This window comes from Malurus melanocephalus, unplaced genomic scaffold, assembly GCF_030028575.1.
Source record: "Malurus melanocephalus ecotype Western Australia unplaced genomic scaffold, MMel_1.1 scaffold_160, whole genome shotgun sequence".
NCBI classification, from domain to species: Eukaryota; Metazoa; Chordata; class Aves; order Passeriformes; family Maluridae; genus Malurus; species Malurus melanocephalus.
The window spans coordinates 954,150-972,512 of record NW_026623392.1 but is presented as its reverse complement, the minus strand read 5'-3'; the positions used below and the strand labels follow the sequence as shown (position 1 = coordinate 972,512).

Sequence of the window (18,363 nt, the reverse complement as noted above, 5' to 3'; positions counted from 1 at the left end):
CTGTGGCAGAGAACACCCGGCCTTGAGGCAACGTGTGCTCACTTGGTGTCATTGGTGGGCACCAGGGTTCCTCCACACCTATAAAAGCTTCTGGAGCTACTCCAGAGCAAGGAACATCTGAGTGTAACTTCAAATAAGAATTCTGTGGAGGAGTTTCACTGAAATAATRGTGGGTGAACCTCCGGGAGGAGCAAGAGCAGAACTGTTGGTTGGCAGGAGGACTCTAACTGAGCATGGGAATGTTTAAGTGATAAGTCATAGCACAGCTTTGGAAAACTTGGAAAAGAGATGCATTTTTATTGGTGAAATGAGACCTCATCATTACAATTACTTGTAAGGACCTAAGGCAACACCACCTTAGTGTACAATGTGTCTGCAGTCAGACTGCAGAATAAAGATTCCTTCAATAAGTGGAATTGAAAGTTAACTGTTGAATTTCTGTGATAACACTTCATCACTCTCTTCTAGGCTCATATTGCAGAGGACTGAAGAGATTGATTTTTCCTCAAGTATCTGGCAGAGCTAGAAGAGGTTGTTTTATGTCCAGAATTATAGTTCCTCAGATTTTTTGCTTGTTCATACAAAATACTTTTGCTTTCCTTCCCCAAGCCTAATTAATGCAGGGGAAGGCCAAGTTATGGAAATTTGTTTGGTTTGAGCTTAAATTTGCATTATGAACCTTTTTTTTTTTTTTTGAGAAGATCACTTGTCTTCTGTCAGTAGGACTGAGAAGCATGATGCAGTCTTAAATTTCTGTCAGGAGGTTGTAACTTTTCAGCATGGTAATTTTCTGTTGCGTTTTTTGTGAAGTGGAGTTTTGAAGAAAAGTCTCCAGGCTGTCAGTTGAAACAAAACCATGTAGTCTTAACTTGTTGTTTCTTCTGACTCTATCTACTGATGCAGTGAGAAATCAGTTTTTTCTATAACTTTTCCCTCGCTAAATAGCACATCATAGTTCATCCCTAAAGATTTTGAGTCTCTAGTTCAGAAAAGTTGCTCATGGATTGTTTTGAAAGTGTTCAGAGTCCTAATGAGCACCAGCCCTAGTTTATTATTCTGCCAGCAGTTAGCTCTATTAGAGGGAGAGCTATTTTGATTGAAACTTCAAAGTTTGTGTTACTTTAAGTAGAGGTTCACTGCTTCCTGAATGAAACAGAGCATTCCTTCCCCGTGCATGTTAGTGTGAGCTCAGTTGTGAGTAGTTGTTCAGATTTTGGACGCCTACAAAGGAAAACCACAGAATTTTATTCTGCTCTGTTTGTTTGTGAAGAAGTGTCATGTGTTTGTAATACAGTTTGTAATACATTGCCATGAACCTTATAGATAGAATAATTTATAAAGATAAGCATGGGAAGTTCCATCAGTGTGTTCAGGTTAACATTGAATTAGCTTGTCCTGATAGCTGGCCCTTGGGAGTGTTTCTTTATGGCAAAAATCTGTGTCTTTAACATCTCCACTGCAAACATTATTGAAGCAAAGGTGAAATCAAATGGAGTTATTTTTTTTATCTTGGGATATATCTAAAGGTTGAGGAGGAAAAGACAGGGAGTGTGGAATGGGATGCAACCATTTGTGTTTTATTTCAATATCATCCCTAATGTCATTATAGCAATAGAAATGTGACACTTTCCTGGAGGTGAACTGATGAAAGCTTTTTTCACTCTTTTAGCTTCATCAGTTGTTTTAAGCAGAAAACAATGGTAATATGGTCAGGATACCTATGAGGTCTAACCCAATTCACGCACGTTGGAATGCAGCTAAGCTTCAAAATTAGTTAGATGCATCTCCACTGGCCTTAATTCTGCAGCTGCTGGTGAGTACTCTGTAAAGAAGTTTAGAGACCCTCGGCTCTGCTTAGTAATGAAAGGGTTAATAAACTGTCTGTCAAATTGTAAGGTGTGAAATCTAAACCTCACAGTGCTGCATGTTGGAACACAGAAATACTTGTCAGACCACATAGACTTGATTACACAGTGATGTTATAAAATTTTCTTTAGTATTTCTTTAGTGTATTTTGTATATGCATCTGAGATGCAGATTTTCCTGATTAACTTGGTGTCATTAGAAATGGACTTGTGCTGTTTTCTTTTCACTTGGTTGAATTGTGCTATTTTAATTTACTATATTTGAATGTTCATTCTGCCTCAGAGGTAGAATGAATTAACACTGAGATTATGGCATCTGCTCATATGTGAGTCATCTGTTGCTGTGTCATTCTGGCATACTGAGGTCTTAACATTGGTTCAGCATTGTTTATGTAGAGTCTAATTCCTACTGGATTTAGTTTTTACCGTGAACTGGTATCTGTTTTGCRTCACCACCTACTCGGGCTTTTTCTTCCCTCTTCCAGTATAAAGCAACCATCCTATGACTTTCTTCTCTTGAAAACCAGAAAAAAGCCTTTAATTTCCAGTTGGAGTTCTTCCCTCTTGTTCTTCTCTCCTTCTAAGGCAGTTGAGTGCCACCACTTGCAAGGGTGAAGCTTCTACTCTCTCTAGCTGTGCAGAGTAATGCAGTAGTGGAATTCACTAGGTCTGCCTAAGTGCTGACTCTGGCAACTTAAAACCTTAAAAACAAACTCCATAGGTAAGGTTTTTCAAGCAAATGCTTAATGCTAATAATAATGTGTAATTGGTCTGAGTTACTGAAGTCCAGATTCTGTTTTGGCATGTTTTACATCAGATAAATTATACTMATCTTTTACAAAGCACTGGTTTCTAAATTGCAAATGAAAGTGAGGTGCTACCAAAAGTGCTGCTTATTTGTGTCCCCAGCAGAAATGACAGAATGGAATTAAATGTTTATTTAGAACCTCTTGGCTGTCATGATGATCCAGCTTTCACAGAGTCCAAATGCATGGACTAGAAATGATCTTCTGAGGGAATGAAATAATAGACCAGAGCTTTCATCTCCTGCATGSTTTAGCTTTCCTGGTGCCTATGAGCAGAAGCAGAGCTGCCCAGGTTTCTTGGTCTTTGAAAGGCTCTCAGACTTCAGTATATCATTTAGATATTCCAGAAGTATTTCAAGACACTCCCTCTTAAAATTAATCACAAATAGCAGTGTAGCTGTTGAGGGCTTAAAATCCATTCAGCATGGTAAGTAGTTCCAGAGGGAATGTGGGAACAGTGACTAAAACTTGCTGTGAAATGCTGCCCTTCTTTACCTTGTCTCAGTAGTGTTTTCTGCTGAAATGCACCAGTGCATGGGCTTGTATTTCATGTCTCCATCCAGAATTTGGCTTTGGAAACAAAAGCTCCTTGGTTCTTTGAGAAAATCATCACAGAAAGTGCTTCTTATCTTCAAAATGTTTTTCTGACAGTAATTAATTGGATCCTCATGATCCTGTGAGAAGGAGAAGGAGCAGCCTGGAAATGCCCATCAAGTGCTCCTACTGCAATGAACTGTACTAAACACTTCTGCAGCCTAGCTGGATAAAATAAAGGTTTKTTTCAACTGCCCAAGCAACTTTAAAAGTGTTTGAAAAGAAGGGCACAAAAATTAAAACTGCGTTTGAACTTTCAACAGATTTTTATGCGTTCATGCTTGTGAACATGAAAAATCTGCTGTTCAAAGCAGAGGGGCAATCCTCTGCAGCTCCCAGATTACAGTGGTGCCATTGATTTCATKGGAGCTGGGCTGCCACAAGCCAGCTGAAGGCTCCTTGCTTGGGAGGCAAAGCAGTGTGTAGTAACACCTGATGTGAACAAAGAGCTGTAAAACCTAATCATCACAATTAGTTAGTAATACTAAAATGAAAATGCACTTGTAAACAGATGGAATAGATTTTTTGTGGGAGTCAAGAGAAAGACACGTTAAATGAATGGAAAAGAAAAGCAAAACAAAATAAAGTCATTGGACTTGTGGATATAACTTAGTATGGAAATGGAAAATATTTTATCTTTCCACTGGATTACAGAAAATTCCTTTCTCTCTCAAATGACAATTATCCTAAACTGTGTCTGACAGTAAGCAAAGGGTATTTTGGTATTTAGGGTGGGGTTTGTTTCTGTCTTCACTGAAGTTTATCAGGAAATGCTGTTAACTGCTGAAGTTGCTGTGTGGATTTTTGATAGGATTATAAATGAAAAAAWATGCAGTGTTGAAACTCACTGTACTTTGAATATATGCATTGGCCAGAAAGACCTTTAATATCTACTTCACATTGTCAATTCATGGTCAGATATTTTCCTTAGGATTTGTGGTCTTTTAAAATAATGCAAGCATGATGTTTAATTTGGAAGTAAAATGGTTGTTAATTGAACGGGTTGGGAACTTGGAAACACTGAAACCGTGATTGATTAAAAGAAGACAGATAAATGCCATGTTAGACTATGCATAGCATTTCAGTCTGCTGATTTAAATGAGAAGTGGATCAGGTTTGTGGTAGCTTCCTATTTATTGCAGGTAGAAATGAGCCTGAGAGATGGGAGAAGGGCTCTTGAATAAATTCTTGATCTGCCATGTTTGGCACATTGCAAAAAGGTGAGGTTGCAGTAACATGCTGTTGTTTGGGKCAATGGCAGCCAGTATGCCAGTGGGGCCTTTCCCAGAAATAGAAAATTTCCTTGTAAATAGAAAAGAAATTAAAAGGGTGGAGGAAGTAAAGGAAAGAAAATGTTAATTGAAAGGYAGTGTAAAGGGAAATACAGAAACTCATTCAAACAAAAACTCWTTCTACCAATACATTCTTTAAAAAGCTAGTAAATACTTTAACCTGGATTGGTAGCTATATCAATTCATCAGGGAAGTATCTGGGGATTGCTGATTACTTGGATTGGTAATAATCATCTATGATAAAGACTTTCTTGGTTCAAGTTAATTTGTTCAAACTTACCTTGTGCATTTCCTTAAATGTCCGTGWCTGAACAGCTTTATTGAGTGACTTCATCTCAGTTCAATTGCATTCTATTATCTAATAACTACCCAAGTCTGCAAGCCCTGGCAGTCACTCCCAGCCCTGCTGTGCTGTRCACAAACCAGTTGCATAGCACATGTCTAACCTCTAAAGGATCCCAAAGCCTCTCTCAAGTTTATGCACTTGACTCTCTTTGGCTTTTTTCTCTCCAGAAAGATGTTTTTGGTTCTTTGGTCAGCAATGAGGCCATTTCAGTGTTTCATCAATCTGGAATAAGAGGTGAATTGGAGGATGCAGCATGTGCATCCAGTTTAACAGTGGTAATTAAACAAATTAACCTGCATGTGCAGGTGTTCAGCAGCTCCTCCCAAGCCATGTCCTTTCCCACAGGATGCCAGAATGTGCAGATCAACAGCTGAGCCCCCAAAGCAGGGGCAGCCTGCTCTGCTCATGTGTGAGGCTTTGGGAGGGGCTCGCTGAGGTCCTGTCATGGCAACATCAGCGCTTTGATTTGTGGCTTGGCAGTGACCTGTGCACRTAACCAGTTGAAATTATGGCAATCATTATGGTCTAGACCACAAAAACCTGGCTTAAAAAGATGGATTTCTTTCTATTTACCCTMTCCCTGATAAAATTCCTATTTTTGCTTTGAGTCATATTGAGATAGGTCATGTAAAGTTGAGGATTTTGTGCACAGTTGAGAATCTGTGCTATCATTCAGTAGCATAAAGTATTTCCTAGACATGTGTAATCTGTTACATTACAGTAATCGTTTCACTTGTGTTTGTAGCAGGAAACCATTTTAAATTTTTGGGGGGACAGATATTTTAAGGGCTCTTTACTGGTAGACAGCATTTATCTGTTTATTTATGTCAAAAATGGAAAAAAAATTCCCAGCTGAGTATGAAACTACATGTGCTAGACATACTTTTACAAAAAATTAAATTCACTGTTAATGTAGGCAGTGTGAAAAAATGCTGTCTTAAATGCAGAAGAAATAGATTATGGATTATATGAATTTTGGTTTGAACAAAAATTAAGGCTGTAGCTAATAATTTTTTATGGCTCTGAAAAAAACCGTACTGGAGATATTCCATTAAAGGGAGAAGATRGAGCTTATCAAACTTTAGTAAGACTTAATCAAAGACATAAAAACAAGGATTTTCTTTTCTAARGTGGAATTGTAAAGGAGAAATTAGAAACTTGCTTCTGAAATGTTGRATATTTAATGTTCAGAATGATAAATTAATTTCAGTCATGTTTCATAGTTTAAGAGCGTGGMTATAGCAATCCCTGTTCAGTGTATTGATCAGGAGACCTGTGGGACTGGTGCAGAAGGTCTAGAAAATCAAACTTGCTAATTARTAACAACAGTCTGCAGGGCAATTTAAAAGTAATCTGCTTGCATGGTGTAGGGGGAAGAAATTACGTTACTTCTTGCTGAAAGAAGAAAGCAGCTTTCTTTTTATTAACGTATTCTTTCCCAYGTATGCTTGAAAAAACTTACCTTCAGTTCCTGATGGCAAAATAATTCTGTAGTTTGCACTAGTTATACATAACTCATTTTCTTTTATTGTCTACTTGGAATTTGGACTCCCCTGTTTCATCTATGTTGCAGACAAAACACTGCCATTAATTAGCCAGACTTATCTRGTGATCTGGGGTTAGACTCACAACTTGCAAATCCATAATTTTTTTCCCTGTTTCTGTAAATAATTTGATCAGAGAGTTTTTTTTCATTAGCTTAGTAGGTAGCTTGGGAATAAAGAACAGTGATAGAATGAGATCAGATACTCTGAAATGTTCTCTGTATTTGGAATAATCCTCTGCGACTTCTTGTGAACTATTTCAGTCATATTCTTTGTTGGTTTTGGAGCCCTAGAAATCATCAATAAAATGTGATGATTTCTGGTTTTGTCATGTCAATAGATTACTGGGCTTACCTCCAGATATCAGTTGTGTGTTTCACATGGTTTGATAGCTTTGYCAAATAAATATCAAATAAGTTCCATACCAGAACATCTTTTTTAGGTTTAAATGTGTGGACTGACATAAACAATAACATGTGTGATACTGCTCCAGTCCTTTAAAGCCAGAAGAAGGCTAGTGCCTGAGAAAGTGGATACCAGTGCTGCAATTCCAGCTTTGCTGTGACCACCCAGCTTACTGTGCCAGGMATTCCACTTCTGGCAGAATGTGCTCAGGTGAATGGAGACAGCGGCTCGCAAGTGTCTGTCTCATTATTCTTTGCTAGGAGCCAAATACTCCACAGGATCTGCAATGAATTAATGTTGTTTTCAGCAAAAGACTAAGGTTTACATGCTGTTGTCAATGTTTATTGAAAGACAGAATGAGTGAAAGGTTTTTTTCAGGGCTGCACACGGGCAGTCTGTCTGCYTTAGTTCGTGGCCTGTATCCTGACTGTAATGGACACTGAATTAATCAAAGCACCTGTATCCTTACGGTAAAGATCACTAAATGAATCAGAGCCAATCTTCTCCACCCAGTCTGGTGTGTGTTTGTTCAGTCCCCAGCCAGTGTCCTGATCTCCCTTGTGTGTTCGTCCAGGTCCTGCCTGCACTGTTGGACTCTGCCTGACCTGACCCACAGACACCGGGGCTCTGCTCCAACCTGCTCCCAGCACAGGAACAATTTTAGATTCTCCTCCATCCCATTGTCGGCAATCGCTTAAACCTTGCTGTATTTGGGACTTCAGTGTCTGTGTCAGCCCTGCCTGAAATCCAACACGAGGTCTGAAAGCCCTCCAGACAGTGGAAATATCAGACTTTGGGCCAGAGCAGTTCATGYCTGAGCTAGGGGACCCAGCAGTGCTTTGCAGCTCACAGATCTGCGTGTTTTGAGTTACAATGTTTAACTTTACCAAACAGAACATCCAAAATTCTTGAGAAATTCCACTTGAAATTCAAAACAGCTTAGGAGTATTCATTAGCTCCAGTTTTTCATAGCAAGGAAGAAAAGCTATTTAGMAAACAAAAGAAGCAGTTTCTACTTTAGCTTTTAATTCTCTTGAGATACAGTGCTCTTTTCTACAGAGATGTCACAACCTGCTGGTTTAGTTTAGCTGTCATACAATTATTYCAATTCTTGGCAGTTGTCAGGAGTGCAAGGAGGTACAAAACATTTTTTGTTTTGCCGGCTGGAGAAAAGAGTTGGGGTATTTACACATGTGCATTTCACTAACTGTCCCTTCTGACTGAAGTAGTGTCTAGATTAGAAGATAACTCAATTGCATTTATCTACCCAAAGGACTTTTGGCAAATGTGTGCTGGGTTCATTAATGTGCAGCTGAACTGTGCCAGGAGGCTCAGCTATCATGTTCAGAGCCATTAACAGCCAGTCCGATCAACTCCTGAAATATAAGAACCAGATCCTAAGTGAATTTATGTACCTAAGCCAAATACTATCATCTGCAGCTTCAGCTGGAGCTGYGTGGCTAAAATATCCCATGCTACCTGGAAATGTATCCCTGCTGGAGACTACTAGTCCTGAATGTTGTTTGTTATTTCTAAATACTTGATTYACAGCTATTGCCAGGGCAGAGTGTTTCCTGATGTAACTGAGGAAGGGTAGGAAATACATTGCTAAGAATTCTAGGCCTGCTTTTTCATTGGGCTTAGACAAAAATTTTAATTGTGCCCTGTAAGAGCTGAAGTTCTGAGACTACCACTTAGAATCKGTAACCTTAATTATGTCCTGCCTTCTATACAGAAAAAAAAAATAAGGATGTGTAAGTAAGAATGGGAAAAGGGATTTTGAATTTCTATATTGAAAAAAAAAAAAAAAAGCCCACAATATGAGTTAGATTCTGCTGATGAATTTCTGGAGTCTTCTGAGCCACAGGAGTTCCCTTTGAGGTGCTGCATTTCCCAAAACAAAATAGCAGATGTGCAACATTTAACATAGCTTTCTCGACAGATACAAGGCATGCATGATTCTTACTCCAGTTCTCTGGGGTTTAGTGCTGTATTTTTCTTTGTATTTRATTCTTCTCAGTTTACTTTTGTGCCAGCCCTTCTATCCTTCCTCCTGAGTGTTTTCAGGGCAATAGTAATACTGCATAGAACTGAAGAGCAGACTGTTTACGTGGACTTCTGTGGAGCTGGGAATTCAGTCAATCACTGCTACCCCTTCAACTCAAGGGAAMTTTTTGTGCAAGTTGAAAGAGAGGAAGGTTTAAATAGGTTATTTTAATAGTACTTAATAAAATGTATTTGAGGTATGTAATTACAGAGAATGCCTAGGTACMAATAAATGGAAAGATCATCATTCTTATCATGTACTATCATTGTGTATTTTAATTGTGAAGTCCTTTTAGGTTAGCTCATATGTAGAATAATGGAATCTSCTCATTTTCAGTTTTTGTTGGAATGATTCTGACCTTCAGCAAATGTGCTGGCCTTCTGATAGCTTCTCCCAGTATAGGGGGCTGGAATAGACTACTCACTAAACACAGGAACACTTTAGCAGTGATGTCACTTCTAAGAGAACATTTTTAGTCCTTGCAGTCCATACACTTTGATACAAAGTAGTCATTGAAACACCCTTGGTGGAGAAGTGGATTGTTGCATTCTTAATTGTGGTGGTGGTTATTGAGATGTAGTGCCCACATTTGCATRTGTCATTAACAGCACAGAGCATTAATGCCTTCATACTTTCCTGAYTTTCATAAAGTCTGTCATGCTAAAGAGGCCTAACCAGGTTTATTTTTCTGCTAGAGACCTCAGAAACACAGCACTAGCCTTAAAATGAACTTAATCTCTGTTGTTTCCTCTCATTCCTTCATTTGCTTTCCYGGTAAAGGTTAATATAGCCTACAATAAATGCTTTTAGGAACTGACTGCATGCTCTGGGTAAGCATATCTTTAGAGTGTTCCCTAATTCTCTGCTATTTGGAGCCGTATCTCAACATTCAGAATTATTGCCTTCGCCTRAGTTACTCCCTATGGAAGTGTGGGAATCGTGTGTTATTAATTTTGTACTTACAAATAATAATATTAAAAATCATCAATCACTCAAAAGCACTTGAAAAATGGGAAGAGGCATTTTATTAGAGCAATTTTGAAGAAGGGAARCAATAATAGGAAGAAAACAGAAAATGAAGCGCAAGATGAAATTCATGAGGAGTGCTTRTCCCTTGCAGTGGAAGAATTTACAAAATGCTGAAATTCTGTTTTAATGAACTCTTTTACTTGAGTCATCAAATCTGCTTYATGAGCTCCCTGTTTCCAAAGCTCCAGGCTGTACACAAGACATAGGTTTACAGTCTTAGTGTAGCAGCTGGGTAATAGGATGTAAAACATTCTCTGCTTGAGCAACACTACTGTTTATATGGCCRTTCCAAAGGTCCCTTGTTAGATTTTTAGTGTTGCACACTGCTTCCTACTGGGGTTGAGGATGATGTGTGGGAGGGCAGTAGTGACACTGAAGCACAATAAATGCCATATGATCACTTTTTACAAATGTCAGGTCATATATCTGTGTGTATTCTGCAGTGCCTCATGTATGCCATAAACTCAGAAGTTGCAGTGTGAGAAGGTTGTAGTTAGAGAGGGGATTTCTTGCATTTTGCTTCTCATCTCACCAAGGACACATAACAGAAGAGGAAGCCTAGACTGGCTAATGTGTTGTTTCAGTGGGCTGGCTAATACTGATCAGAGAAGACTACTAAAAAACATAGGGACATCCTGCATCCTCTCCTGACAGAAGATTTGGTAACATGCAGATCGACTCTGCTATTTGTGTGGAGATTTTGTTGAAGCTATTGAGAAACTATTTGAGAAGCTATTTGTTGAAACCTGCTGTAGTAGCTGGGCCTGAACATTTGCATGGCTATGGGACAAATCTGAGGGTGTTTCTCAAAGCCCATAATATTTATTGAAGCAGTAGTTAATTGTCTGTTCTATTCTGCTGCCCCAGCATTTTCCTTGAGCTGATGCACCTACAGGGCTTTTGGAGTCAAACACAAAAARGAACAGGCATAACTGAGAGAAGTGGAAGCTGCACCAGCAGGAGTGGTGCAATTTACAGAGCAACAGTTCAGTGAATACCCCAAAAGGAAAATGACTGTTTGCTGCAGTGCAGAAAAGGAGGATTTCTGTTTGCARTGATTACTGTAAAATTACCTTTAGGCAAATAAATAGTATTTTCTTTTTGCAGGTAAAAAAAAATCATCTTTTGAAATCTATAGCAGGATTTGCTGCTCTCATAATCATTAGGAAATACATCCAAATGTCTGCTTTCTCAAAACTGGAACARCAGTAAATTAGATGTAAGGCAGCAGAATCGGAATCTCTTATACTTGCTTTTTTTTTACACTGTCATGGTGGAAGGATAAAACCTGACAGAGTGGGACCTCAGGACAAACTTGGTTTAATGGAATTCACTGCTTCAAATTTATTCCACTTTGAAGCAGTATTTGTTTTATATGATAGCTCCCTCAGGAGAATACCTAAATAACTTCTTCAGCAGGATTATGTTGTTGATCTGAAGTTCTACTGTTAATATTTTATATAAGAAAGAAAACTGTGCTAACCTGTCYTTGGAAATATCAGTATACTTTAAATATCATTTCCCTGTAATAGTGTTGGAAGTCTGGTACTTTTATYTACTGTCTATTATAAAAATATTTAAGCAATTACTTGAGTGCTAATGTTAGCAATAAAAAAATTGCAATTTATTTTGCAATGTTGTGACAACTACTCAGTTCATGGATAAGTGCAATAGTACCTTTAAAAAATAAACATATTCCCAAGCTATTCAAAGCTGTAAGCAAAGATTTTGCTGAATTTCTAAGAAGCTGATTTTGAAGTTTCCATTAGATAAAAAAATGAGTAAGATTTGCAAGAATAGGCATCTATGTAGTGGGATAACTGTATAGAAAGACAGACAACCTAAATTTCAGATGCTTCACAGATCTGTGCATGAATAAGTCCCTAAAATTTGAATACTTGCGCAAGAGATTCTGATTCCTAGGCTTTGAAAAAGAACTGGAAATACTACRAGATCCAGTTTATTCCTGGTTTCAGCCAGGATCTTAAAAACACGTGCAGAGATGTATTGTGCTTTTGTATTGTTTGTTTCTGGACCTTCCTGCATTGCTGAATAGTGGAGGCATACAAAGGGGTATTTTGTCCCAAAGTTTGTATTAGAAAAGATTCTTTTGCATTAGGATTATGCAAGGTCATAGAGCATTTCTCAGTGGAGAGTCCCACTCTGTGGCCCATGTCTTTTCTAGCACAGTTAAAGGGACCAAGTAATGGCTTTGGACTTTCCAAATGATTGGGAGTTCATGAACTTTGCACAGTTAGAAGATGCCCCATTTTTGTTACAGATCTGTACCCTTACCCTGTCTCGGTTGCCAGTGAAAAAACTRAATACAGTGCAAGAGGTGAAGGTGTCCAACCTGCAGAGACACTGGGTTTTGCTTTATACAATCTGATACTAATTTAGGGCCAGTAAGTGAATTGCTGACTATTTACTAATATCCTCCATTGGCTCTGAAATAAGGGTTTTGCAGGATCAGATTGTTAAAATCATTTGACTCTTGCTGATCATGAGATGTTAGCCCTACTCATATTTCTTGAATTAAGCTCAGAGTTCTGTGGGAGCTTTGCCATGACCTCAATAGGAGTTTGAATTCAAAAGTCCAGAGGCAAATAGATAATTCAGTTCACGAGAAGTGTGCCAAATTTCTCCTGAATATTATGTAACTTAGGTGTGTTCTAATAATCAGCAAATATTTATGCTTCTGGAAAAGATTTATTTCAGAAAATCCACTTGAACTGATGAATATTTCATTATTTTAAAACTCCTTATTATTGAGTTATCTAGGCATTTGGCTTTTTTCCTCATTATGCTACAGAGGTACTTTAAAGTAGCCTAGAAGCTGTGTGCTGTGACTTAGAGTATTTCTAGACTGTGGTCCATGTGCTCTTTCTTTATTGATGTAGCAGATACTGTGTATTCTATCCTCCAAAGCTTACAGGCATGAAGGCAAGCTGTGTTTTGTAACACTGAATAGGTTTTTTTGATGTTTTTTAAATTGAGATTTTAAAGGTCTGAAGTTGTCTTCAAGTCCTTTTGGAGTAGAGAGTTTTAYAATCTGTGTGTGTTCAGAAGTAGCCACTGGTTTTAGGAGTTCCACCGGTGCYGCAGCTGGTCACGGCTGTAATGTGGCTGCTCAGAGTTAAAGGATGCATTTACTGGACTTTTCCAARTCAATGCACTTGCTGGACTTTTCCAACAAGCCCCTCCCTTCCAAGTTTCTTTTACTGTTCTGTTCCCCATGGTTTGACCATGAAGCCAGCTGACATCTCCCAGGAGATGTCACCAGAGGGTATCTGTGGGGTTTGCTAGTACCAGATGCACCACGCTGCACTGATTTTTATAATGCAGTGTRTGAATATTTTTGACTTGTCTCTGAAAGCTCCATATAATGTATTTTTGTGTAGGAAACATAAACAGTAGAAGTTGCATGTTTCTTTCACTTCTTTCATCAAAGTGCTTATTCAGAAGAAGTAGTCTTACTTACTGCAGCTGTATCTGGGCACTCTTGCAATGTGCTGGGAAAGTGTTGTTGTTTCTATAGAAAACTAGTATGGCCAAGATACTTAAACAGCAACAGGATTAAATTTAAAAAGTCTTGTTAAAATAAAATACAAAAAATATGCTTCAAATGTGATGTGTCAAGTAAAAATTGTGYTTATGGTGTAAAAATACGGTAGTTGCTGCACTTTGCCTGTCAGATGCTTTGGTTTAATTGGCAGCTRCAGAGCAAATGCAGCCTGAGAGCCCTATCTGTCTCACCCACTCGTCTGTTCAAGGTGCCTTGTTGAGGACCTTTATCAAAAAATGTTKTAGGATTTCTTTTCAATCTATGACTTGCACCTTGAGTGGATCTTCAGCTTGTCAAGGTTCCCTGGATTAAATCACCAACGAGACATTTGTGATTGACTTCAGCAGCCAAGCTGTGACTTGGATTCCCACTGGCCACAGTTTCAAAGCTGCAGCCTCTTCCCAAAGAGAGAAACTTCTCCCTGTTTCACTCGCTTTGGGTTGGGAGCAAATATATGGGAAAGAACTTCAGTTCTCTCTGCAGCTTTATTATGGCTTGTAAAGCAATTAAGTAGGACTTARGACACTGTTCTCCCAGACAGAAAAGCCTTAGGACTGAGAAATATACTGTATTGCTCTGTGTATTAGTGCTGTTGCCAGATTTAAGATGTTTCATTTTATTATTGGTACTGTGCCTGTTTTGGGTGAAAATGTACTGCAAATAGTGAGGTACTACACCCATACCTAAAATACATCTCTTCAGATATGGATAGAAAAACAGGAGTCATTCAGAAAGACATTTACAGTATGTATTAAACTCCTAATATGGGGAAGTTAATCAGAATTAGTATYCTGAAATACACCACATCACTAGTGTGAAACATTATTGAAGGCCACTGTAAACAGCACAGTTTTAGTTAAAAGCTGTTTCCAAGATGAAAGATAGATTAAATGAGCTACAGCCTGGATGAGAAATTCCTCATGAGGAATTAATGGTAAAGCTTCTCATAATCTTTYATGCTTTGGCTAAAAATATTAGCACCATAAAAATTCTTGGGAGGGAGGCAGGGTTGTGGTGGTGGATGCAGAGTAATCAAAACATAAAAGAGGCAAATTCTCCCTTTTTATGGAGAGGCCTCTTTCAAATCTGTCATATGATGGATTTGAAATGAAAGTTTAATGTGCATTCAGTTTCTCAGACAGCCATCTTTCTACAGCTTCATTATTAATAATAATTTAATTTTAGCCAACTCTTTTTCCCTGAGCTCTTGATAATTCATATATYTTATTTGTTTAGCATCAATCTAAGAAAAAATACTCAGATCATAAAGTTAAGGAAGTTTTCCACATTAATAAACCAATGTAAATCCAGCCTCCAATACATGTTGCAGAAGTGTTTAATCCAGASTTGTTTGAATTAAAAAGTAACAAAGTGTAAATAACATATAAATAGCAAATAAATAATGTGACTGGATTTCATATTTAATCTCTGTGCAATATTTTTTGAGTTCTAACTTTTCCTCTCAGCACTGTATGACTAATGATGAGACCATTTTCATGGTTGATATGATAGAAAATATTTTTCAACTGATATTCACAGTATATAGTTTTGTGTCAGTGAATGAGACTTGGGAAGCAAGTGGATGTATAATAGCTCTTGGGAAAATAAACATAGAACATTAAAAGCAAAGTTCAAAGTGTGTGAATACATTTACAGAGTCTAATCCAAAGCCATTACATTAATTTATATTTTTGCTTTTATAAAAACATTTGATCAATATTTAACAAATTATAAATAGTTGGGTAGTCAGCAACAACCCTCAAAGTCAAAAAGACTTTTAGTTTTACAACCTAACAAGGCAAGGGCGCTGACAGTGTCACTGTCCCTTCACATGGGACATTCTGTTCTGAGTCTTGCAGCCAAAGCAGAAAGACTGCTTCTGTTAGTTAATTAATTTAATTCAGATGTCTGGAGTACATATAAACAATGTAAGTTTATTCTCTGATGTGTATTACTTTGGAATYAGTGGCATAAATTTAATTTCCCATCATTTAGGCCATACTTGTAGACTTCGTAAGTTTTTCCCTGTAGCATAAACAGTTGTGTATAATGTTCAGAACGTTTTAACTGAGTATCACAGTTGTTGAGACAGGGCAAAGAAGCAGCAGTCTCTGGAGTGACTGGGTCCTTGACCCTAAATTTTTTAAAATTCAAAGCTTGTACCTTGAATTTTCATTTTAAAAAGTAAATTACCAAACAATATACAGCCAAGGGTATTACTCAGTTTTGTTGTCTCTTGTTGTCTCTTTTAAAGTCTTTATTTGCAAATTCTCTTGTAATGAAATTGAAAATCCATGTGTAGCGCCATTAGAGAAAGTGTTCTGTTGTTCCTGTGTACTTAAGCAGTGTCTGATAGGGTTTCAGCCCACTGTATTACTGTATTTTGAAAGAACATGCAACTTTAGTATTGCATTAATTGTGCACATTTATGTGGCAGGAGTTTCTGACTTTAAGGATTTAAAATTAAAACCCCTAGATTATGAAAGTAGTAATGAGATGGCACAGAGGCCCTCTGTCACCAAACCATTGACTTGCCCATGATAACAAAGGCACTGCATTGCCCAGCTGGATATTGAATCTATATTTTATCCTTCCCTGGCTAATACCTGATTTGCAAGTCACATTTTTTWATGCAGGAGATCCTACCAGTATTTTCAGAGAGCTCAGCACTCCAAGCAGTGCTGCAGGTTGGGGCTCTGCAGATGTTCTGGCAAAAAAAATCAAGTTCTGAAAAGAAAGTGGAGGGACCAGCCAAATGGCTTCATGAAGAATAAYGGGAACGTTTGACAACTCAGGGTATTCATGTGCCCCTAAATTGATTGGTCCTTCAGCATTGTGTAATGCACTGTTTTTCTGTATCTGACTGGTGTGGTTTGAACTTGACTGAAAGCCAAAACATCCACAATGTTCCCTCCCCTGCCACCGGAGAGGCAGAAGGGAGAACAAAAGCCCAATTAACACTAAARTTTATGGCTTTTAGATAAGATAACRTAATTGAGAGAAAGATACGTGTATGCTCCAGAGAATGGTCAGACAGGCTGAATAACTTAAATTGCAAAGTAGATTTATTACTAAAAACTACTAAAAAACTACTACACCGGGGAGGGGAACAAAGATAGGGAAAAATATACAAGGAGAAGAAAATAAAAAATGGACATTTTAAGACACCTTTTATCCTTTCTGGGAACCTGTCCCAGGTCATCCTTCCCCACCCCTCCATGCCTTCCTGTGTGCGAGAGAGGCAGGGGATGAAAGTTTAACAAAGATCAAACTACTCATTATGGTTATCRTCCAGCACCAYAGGAGAAGAGTCCTTAYAGCTCTGAGSTGTGGRAGTTCTTTTCCCAAGAAACAGTCAGTGTATAACTGCTGATGGCATGGGATGCTTTTTCTTTACCTTGTGGGAGAAGAGAAAACAGTCCTCCAAGGCCACTGTCTCAAATCTTGTGGCAGGACACAATTTCTTCTAAGCGTCAGCTCGCTTCAGACGTGAGGGGGGGCCAAGCCTCTTTCCCCTTTTTGGTTTATGATCAGTCCAGTCCTCCAAGGCCAGGTTTTTTTCAGAGCAAGGTTGCTCTCCTTTTCTATACAGGTCTCCCAATGAAGAAATAGTTCTTTCGAGATCAGCTTGTTTTCTCCATGTTCRAGCACCACAGCAACAGCACCTGTCTTCTCCTTACTGATCTTGGGTCTCCATTTTTTTTCTTACATCCCCTCACCCTCCTCCTCTGTCTTGATACCAACAACCTAAAAACTACATGGTGGCTGCGCTCTATCTTGTTTTGAATTCTTAAGTACAAGACCAAACGTCATCACAGAGGTGTAACTGCCTGTGCAATTGGCCCAGGCCTGACCAGCAGCCTGTCCATCAACCTCAGAGCCAYAATGGATTGGTTCTRAAACACAGGGGGMAGGGCTCCTTTTGCTGGAGAAGAAGGAGAAAGMTTCTAGAACTTTGTCACAGGAGCCATCTTTGTGGKTTCTTGTTCCCATCCCYCCAYCACCAAATAACTGGACCGAGTGAAACCAGGACACTGACTGTGTTTTGTTCTCCCTAAATCACAAAATAGTCTGTTCAATGGGAAGAAAGTGCAGGAAAACCACTTCCTTGGCATCCATATGTGTAGTGTGTGCTGCTGGCTGGCTGCAAGTCACGTGGCCACCTGGGAGAAACTGTTGAAAAAGGTTTCCAAGCTGTCTTTGATTTTTCTTTCGTTTCTTACAGCATAAACGTACAAAGCGTTGAGWCAAAGTTTTCTGAGATGTGTTTGTGTTTGGTTTGTYGGGGTTTTTTCCCCACATGTAGTAATAGAACTCTGTTCTTAAGCTTTGTTCCCCGGCATCAGAGAATACCTAACAGTGTTCTGTGCAGCTGTGGGAATTGTTTGGGCAGCAGTGTGGGATGGTGCTTTCCCCTGACCAAATCCTTTGTGTTTGTGTCCCCYGTCCAGCCCTGCGCAGCCGCTCGGGACGCTCCATCATCAACGGGAACTGGGCCATCGACCGCCCGGGCAGATACGAAGGTGGTGGGACAATGTTCACTTACAGACGCCCCAATGAGATCTCCAGCACAGCAGGGGAGTCGTTTCTTGCTGATGGGCCAACAAATGAAGTCCTTGATGTCTATGTGAGTTAGTATTTAAATTAATCTTCCTAATGGAAAAGAAATTGTTCAGTTCACTGTTGAAGTGCAATACTAAAATTGCATCCTGTATCAACACTTTCTTACTTTAATTTTGAAATATTTTGATATTTTACGCTTGTTTGTTGTTGTATCCATCTTGCTCCAGATCATAGGAAATCTAAATCAAGCCTTCTTCTCTCAGGTTTTACTGAACCACTAAAACCAATTTAACTTTTTCAGTGAAGT

The 18,363-nt window shown here is 38.7% G+C and overlaps 1 protein-coding gene across 4 annotated transcripts in view; it reads left to right on the top strand.

Annotated features, from left to right (window-relative positions):
* THSD4 (thrombospondin type 1 domain containing 4) overlaps positions 1-18,363 on the top strand; it is a 236,479-nt gene that overhangs the window by 189,051 nt on the left and 29,065 nt on the right. For all 4 annotated transcript variants that reach the window (XM_057371864.1, XM_057371865.1, XM_057371868.1 and 1 more), the window contains exon 9: positions 17,945-18,120. In XM_057371864.1, coding sequence (XP_057227847.1) covers positions 17,945-18,120 — 176 coding nt within the window. The remainder of the gene's footprint in view (positions 1-17,944; positions 18,121-18,363) is intronic.